The 16,124-nt window shown below is 37.4% G+C and overlaps 1 protein-coding gene across 1 annotated transcript; it reads right to left on the reverse strand.

Annotated features, from left to right (window-relative positions):
• Positions 1-4,832: 4,832 nt before the first annotated feature.
• Positions 4,833-13,472, reverse strand: LOC105395281 (D-arabinitol dehydrogenase 1). The gene is made up of 11 exons (XM_048632078.1): positions 13,338-13,472; positions 12,257-12,406; positions 11,028-11,152; positions 10,445-10,611; positions 9,474-9,575; positions 8,872-8,967; positions 8,540-8,617; positions 7,117-7,210; positions 6,434-6,541; positions 5,049-5,200; positions 4,833-5,017 (listed from the first exon to the last, which is right to left on the reverse strand). The coding sequence occupies exons 2-10, from the start codon at positions 12,398-12,400 to the stop codon at positions 5,086-5,088; spliced, it is 1,029 nt and encodes a 342-aa protein (XP_048488035.1). The 5' UTR covers positions 12,401-12,406; positions 13,338-13,472; the 3' UTR covers positions 4,833-5,017; positions 5,049-5,085.
• Positions 13,473-16,124: the final 2,652 nt, after the last annotated feature.

Raw genomic sequence — 16,124 nt, forward strand, 5'->3', positions numbered from 1 at the left:
TTAATTATATAGTAAACAAAAATACTACACGATTCTTGTAAACCACGATGACAAATGATTTAAGGAACTAACGGCGTTTTTCAAAGATATTCACACCTCAACATAGTTACCCGTATGACCTAGAGCACTCGGCCCGACGACGGCAAAATTTTATACACTCACGGGCAATGAAAAGGTTCCACTGAGAAAAGCACGAAATTACTCCTAAACGAAAAAAGCTAGCTTAATGACGCCTTTTGCAACATTAAAGTACATTTAACAGAGCATAAGGATATTACCAACTAAAAACTGTAATAATTTGTTCAAATTCTAAATTATATGTTTGAAAAAATTGGGGTCTTTTGGTGTCGTTAATTTATGAGTGGAACTTTTTCTTTCCCGTGATTGTAGATGTCAATAATAGCATGGGAAGGGAAAAAATTAAGACAGCTCATAAATAAAAAATCATTGATAGATAGGCGTCATAGGCGTTAAAAATAAGTACACAAAATTTATTTTGGTCAGGTCCACTGATAAATGGCTTGTTAACTATGTATTTTTGTATTTAAACTTTTCAGTTACGAGCAATAAGTATATATAGTTAACTTAATTATAAATATAATAAACATCTCCAACCCATAGGCCAAAGACTATCGTCTTACCAGAACATAACCTCCAAAATACCTCCACTACTACCACCCACGCCTAATCATATTAACAATGGGCAGATCATATCTCCTTATGTCGGTGACACAGTGACATTTCCTCTTCACCTATTGCCATAGTGTGACAACATGTGAATAAACCATCCATCATTATGTGGAGCAGACTGCTGGACATAGGACTGTCCCATCTCCCATCCTAACGGTCCTTTATTTCGACTTTACACACGAGTATATTAAAGACTTTTTTTTTTTTTATTTATTTAGGCACACAAAACAGATAACAATGGTTACAAAATTTAAAAAATACAACTAAACATCTGTTCTACATTGATACCCAAAACATGCATGCACAACATTAATTGTTTAGGATGGAACATTACTCATTACATGTGTTCTATGCTATAAGATAAGGTAAATAAAATAAAACTAAAAATTACTATGAAGTTGAAATAATTAGAACTAGCTATTCGGGTTAGAGCTCTGAAGGATGCCAATAGATTTTTTATATGTAAAGAATTTGTTATTAAAAATATCAATGTCTTTGTTACTCACAGATAACTCATTATAAAGCCGACACATTCGGAGAATGGGATTAAAGTATGCTATATTGTTTTTGCAAGTTGGGACCAGAAATGTTAGAAACTTTAGCATAGTGATTAAGTATACCACGTGCTCTTACGGTGAAGACATACATCGTGTGCATAGTGCATGTGGTGGTAAATGGTCCAAGCTTAGGAAGGCAGTTCAGACCTTGGGGATAGGCACAAAGGTTCCCTTCAAGAGCGCCAGGTGCAAGTTCAGTACCCAGTCGTAGGTTGGCTGGAAGAAATTGCTTTTTGGCAATAAGCCCGCCTTTGTATACGTCCTATATGTTTTAAATTTGTAACTGGTTGGTATATTGTTTGTTTGTATGTGTACAATAAAGCGTTTATAAATAGATAAATTCGTACTAACAATCCCACAGAGAATAGAATAGATTAGGTGTGCCTCAGACTAGCTAAAGTCTGTTTTTTAATCTCAGATATTAAATTGACAGATTCTGAACGATTCATCAACAGTCGATTGTCCCGCGATTAAGTGACGTATCGCTCTCTTAGGGTGAATTCGTCCAAACATCACGTTACACGAGAATAACTATACCGGAATTAAAATTATACGCGAGTAAATATCTAGGATAAGTACATTTGCATTCTACCAAGTTATACCATGATTAAATTGAATGAACGAGGAACGAAACTGTACTTACTTACTTACTTACTCCGCTGGCTCAGCGACCCAAAGTGAGTCTTGGCCTCCGATACAAGAGATCGCCACTTCTGACGGTCCAGTGCAGTCTCCCGCCAGTCAACGACTTGTAGCTCGCGCAGGTCCGCCTCCACCGCGTCACTCCAGCGGTACCTGGGCCGGCCCACCGGTCGGCACCCCGTCGGACGGCCCATGTAGGCTCTTTTTGCGCTACGATCTTCTCCCATTCTCTGGAGATGGCCTAGCCAGCGAAGTCTGTGGGCTTTTGTTTCTCCCACTATGTTAGCCCCCGCCATCAGATCTTCCAGTTCGGCGTTTTTCAGGACTCTCCAGCTTCCATCGGGTCTCTGTCTTGGGCCAAAGATCTTCCTTAGGACCTTCCGTTCCGCCACCAGCAGTTTGCTCTCTTCTTTCTGCGTTAACGTCCAGGCCTCACACCCGTACATCAGTATCGGTCTTATTACCGTTTTGTAAATTCTGAGTTTGGTGTTTCTGCTCAGAAGCCTAGACGTCAACACTTTATGCAAAGCGGCACTGCAGCGCAGGAAGCTTTGGATGCGGGTATCGATTTCCTCGTCGCGAGTGTTCGTATCCGTGACAGTGCAACCTAGGTATTTAAACCGGGAGACCCCTTTGTACGTCACATCTCCAACATGCAGGTCTTGTCTGCGAACGGACTTGTCCTTGTAGCGCTTCATGTGGAGATATTCGGATTTTCCGCAGTTTATTCTTAAACCAATTTTTCCGGCTTCTGTATCAAGGAGTTTCGCAGCTTTCCGAACCTCTTCAGCTGTTTTGCCCAGCACCGCTAGGTCATCGGCATAGCCAACCACCTTGTGCTTTCCATTGAGTTGTAGCCCGAAGTCAAGTTCTAAAACTCCTCTCCTCCTCTATTTCAACCTAGCCCTGGAGCATGTTCTCAGAGGAGGAACGAAACTGTAATGCAACTAAAATAAAAATAGCTGCGTTTCAAAGCATGCAATAGAAATGACATGCCAACTTAGTTTGAATGGATTATAAAAGTATGAAATTGTTTATGTTTTAATATTTTATTCGCTGTTGTTATTCTGAGACTTTGCCTTTTAACGTACTTTTGTTTATGTTTTGACAGATGTGTTTATATGTCATTATGACGGTTTTCTAATCAGCTGATGTGCTGCCGCCATTACAAAATTACTCTCGGATAAGCTCGTTACACGGTCAATTTTGGCGGTATAACATTTTATTCTTGGGATAAGCTAGTTATCTTGGTTTCAGGTTTGGTAGAATGCAAAATCTGCTTACTCGCGAGTAACTGGTACTTTACTCGTGAGTAAAAAGTTACTCGACGTTGGTCGAATCCGCCCTTAGCGGGATAATGGAATTTTGATAATCCGTTCAGAATCTGTCAATTTAGTATCCGAGATTAAAAAACAAACTTTATAGTGCCCCACAATACCTAAACTCAACAACATTATTGCATCAATACTTAACAAGCGCCATCCGCGTGACTATCTCTGAACCAGTATTATTATATTGCACCAAATAATTATACTAAATGTACTATCAGAGAATCCCAGGGTCCTATAGGCCTTAAAGGCGGGGATGACTCATGTATGAACATAATTAAGGTTTATATTTTTGTGTTCTAATCTGTAGTTTGTTTGTTTGTTGTTTATTTTTATTCTAGGGTCCACCTAGTGTGATTTTCGACGTGAACCATAATAATAAATCAAATGTATATAACAAAACATGTAATTGTGAATCTACATTATGTCATTATTATTTTTACTTACCGTCTGTTACCCAATAAATTTCTTATTTCTGATTCTTATTACTTGAATAAATCAATTTAATTATTATTATTAAAGCTTAGATTAGATCCTTTATCTAAACACACACACCCACATACACACGCGTTCACATCTGTTGACAGTTGCTTACCAAAGTTTATAAGGTCCTAGATTCGGCCCCCAGCCAGGGCAGATATATTTTTGAATTTAAAAAAAACATGTACTTAGGTCTTAAATCTTCAATGTTTGTGTTACCTCTGTCGTTTATAATAATCGTCGAAATAAAGATATTGTATTGAAGTTATGAGAGATTTCCACGATAGTACATACCTATACATCAGAAAATGCAGTTTTAAAATTATATTTTGCAATATTGCACATTGTGTATCGATGATTATGCATCACTTACTCCACTTTCTCACACAATGACTGATGATTCAGGGCCTGGCATTTCTTTATCATCACAGTAAGTAACTGTTTCGTTGATCCGATTGCATACAATGCGTTTTGGGGCAGGGGCAGCCAACCTTTTTACGTGGTAAGAAAAGCAAAAATCTAAATGATTTCAAAACATAAAATACGATTTCTTGAATACCCCTAAAAATCGACGGAATTACGCTGCTGAGGTAAAGTAAAAAATTGGTTTAAATGTTTTTGCTTACGATGTATGTATGTTGAACCAAATATACTTTGTGATTAGAAATAATTTTATTTATTTTTTATTTTATGTTTATTCAGGAAACTAACAGCGCTTATAAAACATATGTGACTTAAGATAATTAATAGTGTACGAGTTCAATAATAAGTTTCCACATTATTAACTTGTAACAAGTTGTAAACGAAACAAAACAAAGGGAGACTTTTTGACAGACACTTTTTTATTGCAGTGGTCGTTTTACGAAGGCTGTACTAGCGCCATCTATGATTCAGAGTGAGAAACTCTCTCATTGATTTTGTTCCTCATGGTTGGTCGTCCCTGCTCCAATCTGTTTCTCAACAAAAATGACTCTTGGAATTGTGACAATATACATTCATGAATGTGATATAACAATCAGAAGAAAGGGACCAATTACAATAAGCCAATAACCGTAGTTTTGCTTCATTGCTGTAAGTACGAACAGGTAGACATATAAGTAGTACATACAGGCAAACAACAGACACCCCTCTTTTCGGGCTGGGTAAAAAATTACATAATGGAGTCAATCCATTTCAATTAGGATTTAAATTCTACATTAGCTACTGCACAATATGTGTTTTAATTTAGTTTAAGTTTTATTTTTCAGTCAAACGAATATAAGAAATCAAAGACTCTATACTAATTACTAATAAAAGTCAACATTTTATAAAAATATATATGTATTAAATATGTATTAAATAATAAATATATGTATATTTGTTAAATAATCATTTGGTATGTAGGTACATTAATCAATCTTAAAGATAGCCTTCGATATAGCTCCAGTCTTGAGTTCGTCCAGAGCCTTCTTATACTCGGAGAGCTTAAAAGTCTTAATTCCCAAATTCTTGTACTCCAAGTATCTGAAATAATAATAGGTATACTATACTTAACTATCTCACTCTTCACTCGGGTTTACTCTGAAGGATAGCATCGGACGTTTATTTATAAAGTGATACAAAATCAAATTTAGATTTTTGCGCTTTCTTTTTTGCACGCGTTGATGTCTTTTGTATGAAAATCTTGGAATATGCACACAAAGTACGCATTGTACAACATGGTGTTGCAAAAAAGAGAGGTCAAGTTTATTAATAGGATAATAATCTGGATTCTGGAAGCGTCTAGTGTCAGTCCCAGACTCTTTGGAGGAGTAGTGGGTAATAATAATGTCCTCCTAGCCGAATTTAGGCCACGGCGGCCAATCTCAATTGAGATCAGCCATCCACGCAGGAGTAGATTATAGTGCCCAAGTGTGTGCGCAGTACACAGGAGCACTCTCTGTTCCATCACTCTCATAGCCCAATGGGACGGATTGACCGACACGACTGGAGAGAGCTAGGCGCAGGACCGACTGCTTTACATGCCCATCTTAAAAACTTAGAACCACAATTTAGAAACACAAATTGATGGTCCCACCCGGGAATCGAACCCGGGACCTTTGGGTCATGAAGCGAAGCTTCTACCACTAGACCACAGAGGCAGTTAAAGTTAAAGTTGGAGTAGTGGGTATTAAGAGAAAGAAGAAGATGGTCAGCTACCGAACCGCCACCTACTCATAAGCAATTAACAATCCGCGTCGCGCGCCTTTCAAACATCTCAGATCTCATACAAGTTACGTCAGATTTGACTCTACCGAGCGATGCTGCTTAAGTATCGTTAATAGCTAATGTTCGGTGGTGGCAACCCCCCATTACCTGGTCCCGAGCGCCGCGAGCCAGCCGATGGCAGTAGGGAAGGTGTACGGGTTGATGATGATGATGATGATGATGATGATGATGATGATGATGAAGAACAGTCAGTACCTGGTCCCGAGCGCCGCCAGCCAGCCGATGGCAGTAGGGAAGGTGTACGGGTTGATGATGATGATTATGAAGATGATGATGATGATGATGATGAACAGTCAGTACCTGGTCCCGAGCGCCGCGATCCAGCCGATGGCAGTAGGGAAGGTGTACGGGTTGATGATGATGATGATGATGATGATGAAGAACAGTCAGTACCTGGTCCCGAGCGCCGCGATCCAGCCGATGGCAGTAGGGAAGGTGTACGGGTTGATGATGATGATGATGGTGATGATGATGAAGAACAGTCAGTACCTGGTCCCGAGCGCCGCCAGCCAGCCGATGGCGGTGGGGAAAGTGTACGGGTTGATCTTCACTCCGATGATGGTGAGCTCCTTGTTGTACAGGTCGAATGGGTTGATGCTGGAATAAGAAAACAGGTATTGGTGATTGATCATGTCATCTGATGAAATTTTATTTCATTGCAGACAAACAGAAAGACAGATCTTTTTCATGAAGAAATTATAATTTAGATATCAATATAATAGTCGAAGGTATTGTCCGAATATGCAAATTGATTGTGATCTATCCTATTCTATTCAATCCTATTATCTGTGTATAAGTTAGCACCTGGCTCTCTCCCACGATTTTTGCATAAAATGGAGTGATCATAAATATAAAATGTACTAGATGAAAAAACTATGTTTGCGTATTTTAACATCGTATGCTGGTGACAATTTATAATCTAACCAATGTTAAAAACCCTCGACATCAACACTTAAAGTCGCATATCTTTTGAACTGATAACCCGATTTTCATGAAACATGGCTGTAATAGAAGCACTCGGTGTAACATTACATACGACCTTAAAAAACAAAACGAAGAAAAAGGTTTAGCCCGTATGGGAGCTACGTTACTACTGTCAGATACAGACACGTTAAAATTAAAACATCTATATTTTTCGTCGGGAGTTAAGATCATAAGAAATGGAAACTTACGACGCCTGGTGCGTCGGCGGACAACACCCGAACACCACATATTTGCCTCCTGGAGATAAATACTTCATACTCTTCTCAACCACCACCCCGACACCTGAAAAATCAAAAAATACCACCACTTAATTTATTATTTGACGGTAGACAGATAGTCAGTAGTGGCTGTTTCTTTGAAAGAGATATGCTTTCTGGTTTGGAAGTCCAAAGATTGTCAATAGAGCTTTTTGTATTCCACCGATGAAAATATGTTATCTTCTTTTACTGAATTATCATAAGAGTAAAAAACCTGGGTACCCATAGTACCGGGTATCCTAGTTTGGGAGCCAGGACACAATGCGATGTTCTTTCGTAAACATATTTAGTCCAGTCAATAAATGACTCAAAATGAGGTGTAGAGTGCGTGAGCAGGTAACTAAGCGATTTCTTCAGAAACTTGTTCAGGGGGCTTAGGTTGTTAACATACCAAAAGTCCTGACTCCTAGGTCATGAGCGGGGGGAAGGAGGGGGGGACAAAGGTACGATTTTTTGGTTTTTAGCTTATATCTCGAAAACGGTGCATCGGAGAGAAATATTTTAAACTAATGAAATGGAGCTCTTAAAATTATATAAAACTTTTATATCATATGTTTTTTTCTAATTCCTAACTGTTTTCGAGCTATACCCTTTTTCGATTTTTAAATTCCCTTTCAGAATATATATAGATATGCTGGTTAATGTCCAACCCACCTAAAGTTACAGCTATTTTGGTTACAATTAAGCTTACTAACTCGGTGAGTTATGTCAGTGAATTTAGCAAAATGCAAGTTTAAAATAGCTGTAACTTTAGGCCGGTTGGACATTGACCAGCATATGCATATATATTCTAAAAGGGAATTAAAAAATCTACAACTTCTTTCTTTTTCATTTTATTCGTTTCTGAATAGGTTTAGACAATATGATGCAATGTTTATGAATGTTTTGACATGAATGAATTTTTCTTGTAAATTTCAACTTTTCCGAGGGTAATAGCTCGAAAACAGTTAGGAATTAGAAAAAAACATATGATATAAAAGTTTTAGATAATTTTAAGAGCTCCATTTTATTACTTGAAAATATTTCTCTCCGATGCACCGTTTTCGAGATATAAGCTAAAAACCAAAAATTCGTACCTTTATCCCCCCCTCCTTCCCCCCGCTCATGACCTAGGAGTCAGGACTTTTGGTATGTTAACAACCTAAGCCCCCTGAACAAGTTTCTGAAGGAATCACTTAGTTACCTGCTCACGCACTCTACATCTCATTCCTTGACTGGACTAATTTTCATTTTCATTTTTTAGGTACGTGCTTCATATTTGTCAAATAGGTTTGAGATCACAGTATTGAAAGTGCTAAAAGGCTGCTAGAAATTGTCATTGTATGTAGGTAAGTAATAAATAAATTTCGGTTACCTGTGCAGTCAACTATGATATCATACTGAAAGGTTTCCTTCTCCAAAACGTCTGGAGTCACCAATCTGAAGTCAGTTTCTGTAATGACAAAAATCATGATTGAAGTACTTAGCATACCTACAACATAATTTGTATTTATGTGAGGATATTCGTAAAGATGGTTGGCTCCAATAAATAAAATAATCTACGGCGTTAACGAAACCCTAAGAGCTAGTTGTAGCTTAACTAGGAAGCCAATTACTGTCTGGAAAAAAGCCTACTTATGTCAAATTTATCAATTTATAAGATTCCCTTCAAACAGCTGAGCAGAAAAAAACTGTAGAAGCACTTACTGAGCTTCTTGACGATGTCGAGCCTGGTCTGGTTCATCTCGGAGACGGTGACGTCGCGGTGGCCCTGCAGGTGCAGCGTCGTGATCCACAGGTTGCCTGAAAGTTAGTAATTATCTTTATATAAAATCTGTTTTTAGTCCAGTTTACGAAATTAAGATGAACCTGTGTAAGGTAAGCGTTCACTTTTCGGGATCGTACGCAACGGACGCGTGGCATTCAATGTACTTTGTACTTATCAAAATTCGTACAAGTGCGTCCACTTCATCGGCATTGCCGACGCCGTTTCTCCATACTTTTATGAAAATATGTTTGGTCCGATACCAATAGGTTACCGTATGAGTTGTGTTTCATCAAAATTTAGTCACCTGTTGGAAATTCGCATAATCGCCTCTATTTCTAATCAGATCTACATACAGTATACATACATACAGTACGCCACAGACACACACATCATATATGTATATTAATGTAGGTACTTGCATAAATAAAAAAAACTACTCTATCTGCCTTTAGAGCCCGTGTTTTTCCTGGCTGTCCCTTAGATGGACTATTCATTCAGAGTTAACATTTTCAGCCTCCATTAACCATCCACCCTGACTCACCGATGATCCCGGCGCCCAGCACCAGCACCCGGCTGCCGACGGGGATGGGCGCCGCGCGGTTGAACCCGTGCGCCACACACGCGTAGGGCTCGCAGAGACCCGCTAGAACAATCGATGATGATTAGGCTAGTTATGAGGTTCTGCAAGTTGCAAGTGGTTAAACGACTCGTCAAATTTTGCGCGATCCATCAGTAGATCCCAAGAGTCGCGGCGCCGTATAAACGAGCTGATTCACGGTCACGGTTAGGCGAGCCAGATCTCCACTAAACGGCGCGGAGTACCGCGCCGTTTAACCAGACCTTTACCATGCCATTTATTTATTTAAATAAGGAACACCAGCAGGGCGATCACGAAAAATATAACGTGTCAACTTGACAGCACTTTCGAACACTTTTTACCTATCGAATTGACAGAATGACAGTTGTTGCACTCGCATTCGATTCTATACGTTAGCTCTGAGTCGTGAGCACAAGTTTCGATCCTCCGTTAACGTTGCGTATCGTCAACTGTCACTGTCAAAATGTAAGGCAAAGTTAGTTCCAAAAGAGACATTTGTTTTTTCCATATGTTAGGTGGAATTTCACCAAACGCTAAACGTATTTAGTAGCCTGTCATACGTCTGTCAGTTAGTACAAAATGTATTTAAAATTTGATTTAAATACGTTTAGCGTTTGGTAAAAGTGACCCTTTGTGTAGATTCGAAAATAGTATCGAATCCTATGCTCGCGCCTCTGTTTTTCGTGATCGCCCTGCAGCAGTCAATACAACAGACATAACAGTAATCGCTGTCCATCGCTGCACATTAGCAATTGATAGTAGGCGGGAAATTGAGGTCTATTCAAGATATGACCTAAATTAAGTATTATACCTCTGATGCCTGTCAACACTTCAGTGGCAAAGGTAAAGAAAAATACTTCTCAGCTATTGTAGTTCCAAAGTTAATATTTTCATCAAATACCCAAAACTATTACCTTGTTCCAAACTGATATTATCAGGCAGAGCGTACACCTGTTCCATAGGCACCCTGACGTACTGAGCCCAGCCGCCATCTTTGAATATCCCCACGGTACTGTTGATGCCGTCCGTCAGACAGTACTGGTAGTTGCCTTTACGACAGAAGTCGCAGAGACCGCATGCCCTGGAGAAGGAGAATTTAGTGGAATTGAGGCAAATGGTAAAAAAATGTGGATAAAAAATGTACATATGTTATGTTCAGAAAATATGTGACTGCAACCAGTGTTTAGGACTTATTAGTCAACTATGTAAGGGCTACGGTAACACTTAAACAACTAATGAAAAGTACCTACCTAATTCATCCGTTTGGTATCCATATTTGCAACAACATTACAACACACATAATCTTCATCTTAGTATGCCAGTAAGTACAGACTTTGATACCAAAGAATAAATTAATAAACATAACGATTTATGGTTGATAGGCCATCGCCACTCGGGAAAGCTCATATCGTAAACTCAGACATGGTCATAGAAGAACTAACAACGCAATCTATCTTCTCTATTAAAGAAACTTTTAAAACCATAGACAAAACCCACCTGTTAGGATCGACCACGACCCTCTGTCCTCTTTTCAGCTGACATTTCTTCCCCGCCTCATGTACCGTGCCGCTGAACTCGTGCCCCAGGGGCAGAGGGCGCTCTTTCAGGGCTGGGAATTCACCCTGGAACGAATAGAATAGAATAACTTATTTTACTTTAAGAATACTGTAAACATATTCAGAAATAAATATATATATTTTTTTTTATTTAATTCTACGTAAAATTTCACAATTTGTTTGTTGATGTCCAAGTAGACCTGATCCTTTCAGTAGGTGATAGAGGAAGACATTGCCAGTCGATTGAACCCTATAATGCGTTATCCAAAACTTGACCATTTCTGAAATATAAAAAATATATGTTTTTTGGGTTTTTCCAACATTTTATTTTAAAAATATTATTCAAATTCAGTGAAAGCAATAGTTAAATCCGGTGTTTAATCGATGGCATAATCTGAATAAAAAGAAATTACTAACAATACCTGTAATTTTTAGCATAAGGAAAATGTAAATATTAATATTTTCAATAAACATCTGATAAATTATCATGTTTACCGCAGTGTGAACCTTTGAACTAAACACAAGAGATATACATAAGTACACAAGTTGTTATGAAATATCTATAATGATAAAGACTGTAATTTCAGTATTTTTCGTCACTTTCATAATAATATTTATGATAAAGAAACAAATACCTACCTAGCCTAGGTGATAATTTTATAAACAGGGTGTTGAAAAAGTGCTGCTTATAGTAAGCCGAAACGGGATGACTCGCGGGGTGATAAAAAATATTAAATAGCAAAAAAAATTACTACTAAACACTTCCCGTTGTAAAAAGTCACATTGCACAACCGTTGCACATGACCAACAAAGTAATTGTAGTGTTTCGGGATAAAATGTAGCTTACCTATTGTGTTAATCTTACATGCTATTCACTAAAAATGCTGTTTTGCCGTGAAATAGAACGTCCATGCATGCATACAAAACCATTATTTGGAGATATTTTATACACGGCCATCCGATCCCAAGCAAGGCAGAGCCTGTATTGGTATAGGACTGCTGATATATCTACACAAATACATATTATATGTATAAACAAAACACATAACATCAAAGAACCGAGTACAAATATCTGTCTTTTAACAAAAATCTGCCCCGGCCGGGAATCGAACCCGGGACCTTTTATTAGATTCGGTTGTATTACAATATTATATATTAGGGTTATCTCACCTGTATAATGTGCAGATCAGTGCCACAAACTCCGGAGTAGGCCACCTTGACGATGACGTCATTGTCATTGACGACTTTCGGAACAGGAAAGTCCTTGACGTACTTCAGAGAAAGGGCTTTGCCGTCAAATACTACAGCTTCCATGGTTTACTGAAAATAGGAATAAATAAACTGTGATATGTGCGGAAATTTGGAAAGTATCGTCGAATTAGGGTATGTTTTTCTCAAATCGTATAGTAGACTAGTATCACCATGTATCACACAACGGTTTTTCATATGAAAAACAGTAAATAATATCCAAAATTATTGATTACTATACTCTGTCCATTATACCTATTATTGGTTTCTTGACAGTTGAAATCCCATACCTACATATTTGATGACTGTAAAGGTAAACCAACTTTACTTACCAGATATAAGGAAACGTCAAGAATACAGAATAGAATAGAATACTACTTTATTGACTTAAAAACAATTTACACAAATAACAATTTACAATATAACGCAATAGGCGGCCTTATCGCTAAAAGCGATCTCTTCCAGGCAACCTTTGGGTGGAGGAGAGACTTAAAGAATAAATGAGGAAGGTGTACAAAATGTAGTAAACATTCATGTTTAATAATAAATACTTAAATACATATATACATAATGTAATCAAAGTTACCTATATAGATTTATATAATATAGGAAGGTACTACAAGATGGAGGAAAGATAATGTTCTTTTACCTGTTTTTTGAAACCTATAGCTGTCTTCGCAAACTTCTTCTTACAATAACATAGTGGAAGCTCTATAGCTGTATTCGCGAGCTTCGCTTCGCATTTAAAAGTTTTCCCATGGGAATTCAGCGATAAAAATGCCTATGTGTTAATCCAGGGTGTTGGCTAACTTCATACCAAATTTCATGGAAATCGGATTAGCTGTTTTAACGTGAAGAAGTAACACACACACGCTCTCATACTCGCTTTCGCCTTTATAATATTAGTAGGATTATTATAATACCTATAAGTACTAAGTACCTATTTTGTTGTGTAGAATAGCAGATACAAATTGACTGTTTAGGTAATTTAAATTTCACTCACCCTCTAATCAAATACGTGTGTCCTCAACAATATTACCCCAACAACAACGTGTATGTCAATACCTAGTTAATGTTATTTGTTTAACAACTCATTATAGAACAGATAAGATTGTGTATTTACAGTGACAAGTTTAAACTATTATTTGTATGTATGTTTGTATGTCAATACTGCAATCTCCGTAAATGTTCAAGCACAGCCATAATATATTATGTACTAGCTGTTCCCGCGAGCTTCGCTTCGCCTTAAAGAGTTTTCCAGTGGGAATTTCAGGATAAAATTAGCCTATGTTTTTCAGGGTCTAGCTAGACCATTATGTATACCAAAAGGAATAGATAAATTTACCTGGCGCATAAAGTTCACCGCATATAAATTATGCGTAACCTACAGAACCTATAGTAGAACGCGAGCTCGCGCACGCCTGGGGTCTAGTACAGGTTCGACGTTTCTCGAAAACTATAAAAGTTTACGTTTTCTAGCATACTAAGTGGCGCCTTTAAGGGTCTGCAATAGGGAATCGAGGGTTGGCATTGTCATAGAATTATGTAGTAAATGATGCTCTACAGCCTTGAAAAAAATCACACAGGTAGTTGAAGAGTCTAGCTAGGTGCTGAATCATTCGAATTTAAGTAAATGATTATGGATAACTGTAAATTAATTTCAGAATATCAAGAAAAACCAGTCAATCACACTCCCGTATTGTAACAACTGTGTCGTAATTATTAAGAATTTTCATATGATTTTTATCATATTATAAAGTTAAAGGCTTGGACTAGGCGCTAAATACCTTGTTTTTTAATAAACACACACTTATTTTGTGTAAATTAATCCCAAACTTGAGCAATTTTTTTCCCTCAAATCTTCATACAAATATCTATGGCGGCTTTCTGTGTTATAAAATCATAAACACAAGTGACGTTTGACTCAGTCGGCCGCTGGCCTCCAAAGAAGGGTCACGTCGGTTTAGGCAGCACTGACAGCTCGCGATCTTATCGTGTACAGATACAAAATCACTGCACATTGGTTGTCATTGCACTTTTTCAACTTTTATGACACCAACATAATTTGATTTGAAATTGAGGAAGCATAATTCTTCCAGTATATTCAATACATTAAATTAAATTAGATAGTGTGCAATATTCTCGTGATATTACAGTCTCGTAAAGGTCTGATGAGGAGCAGGAATATAGCGAATGGATCTAAGTGATGACAATACGCACGAACATTTGGTTAGGGATCAAAAATACAGTCTCTTGGTGCTGGTTGAGGTATGGTCTCGTGAGGATCTGATGAGGGCAGTAACACGGTGGTGGCTCAATTTTATTTCAAAGATGTTAATAGCTAAAAGCATCGAGTTTGGGCTATTAAGTATGTTTTTCAGAGAGAGAGAAAGAGATTTAGTTTTTCCTCTGGATGTGTTAGGTTTACTGGGTTTACTAAGTTCATTCTGTTAATGGCATCAAGTTGTTATGTGTTCATAAGTAATAATTATTTATTAACAAAATGCTGTTGATTCTCCACGAAAATGTAAAAATAAAAATAAAATAAATAAAAATAAATTCGTAACGTAAAATTGTCAATGACGGAATTTCTTCTATAGACAGTAGCCACAAAAAAAACAAACGATAGATGGCGTGATTTGAAGATAAAGATACATTTTTTCGACACATAGACAGCAACAACAAAAAAATACAGATTTAAAGAAAAGAAACACATACTTATACAAAACAACAAAGAAAAAAAAAGGATACACATCAAAATAACTGGAAAAAATATAAGCCCCAATTTACTTGTGTGGGACAGGGAGTACCATAATATTTTTTTGGGGTACTCCCCATCTATGCGAAATATAAGCTTGATATCTTTACCCGTTTCTGAGAAAAAGGGCGGTGACAGACAGTCAGTCAGACAGACGGACAACAAAGAGATCCTATAACGGTTGCTTTTTTTCTTTTGACGTTCGAAACCCTAAAATTAAGTAAAAATATTATGCTGCCAAAAATGTACTTACAGGTATTGAAAAAGCGGTATATAAACAAATTATACCAGCAGAGGGTTCACCATTTAGCTGAATGTTACTTAGAAAACGGCCTTGAGTGGCGGTCAAGTTGGTCCCCCGCCTGCGATACTTTCCATTAACATTGGGACTCGATTTCATGTTTTTAGCGTACAGTCAGGTTTTTAGTTTTTTATAATTGTATTTTTTTATTTGTAACTTTTTAGTTGTTTTTATTTTATGAAATTTTACGTCGGTAGGTAGTTCATGATCATTTTTTATTTCAATAATTTTGGTGTTGTTATTTAAATACCTTCAATATGCATATTTTTGTAATGTGAAAATCAAGTCCTTTCATTTGATACCTTACACGGCAAAGTTGAATTATTATTTTTTCGATCATCACGTTATGTCCTCAAGAGGGCGCTATGTACATTTTAATGGAACGTCACATAGCCTATAGCCATCGCGCCATCTATACGCTTCTAACAATACCTCATACATCAAAATCTATCAAGCCGTTTAGGCTACAGGAGGGAACAAAGAAACAGACAAACATACATATATACATACATACAATCAAAAAACATTACCCTCCTCCTTCGGCAGTCGGGTAAAAAGGAGTAAGACAGGGGGTCATTCTGAACTTTTGCTCTACGAGTTTTGGAAATTAACAAAAAAAAACCTTTTTCATAGAAACTTTGTTGGACATGTGACTTTTTACCATGGAAAACGAATATTTTTTTTCGCGAATTTGCAAATCTCGTAGAACAAAAGTTGTTCAGAATGACCCC

This window comes from Plutella xylostella, chromosome 30 (genome assembly GCF_932276165.1).
Source record: "Plutella xylostella chromosome 30, ilPluXylo3.1, whole genome shotgun sequence".
Lineage (NCBI taxonomy): Eukaryota > Metazoa > Arthropoda > Insecta > Lepidoptera > Plutellidae > Plutella > Plutella xylostella.

What these genes read in the sequence shown, in the direction of transcription:
- LOC105395281 (XM_048632078.1), bottom strand. Translation starts at nt 12,400, where the DNA reads ATGGAAGCTGTAGTATTTGACGGCAAAGCCCTTTCTCTGAAGTACGTC. An exon ending in GCTGGGCGCCGGGATCATCG is followed by an intron (nt 8,968 to 9,473) that starts GTGAGTCAGGGT and finishes ACTAACTTTCAG; the next exon opens with GCAACCTGTGGATCACGACG. An exon ending in TATCATAGTTGACTGCACAG is followed by an intron (nt 7,211 to 8,539) that starts GTAACCGAAATT and finishes TTGATTTTTCAG; the next exon opens with GTGTCGGGGTGGTGGTTGAG.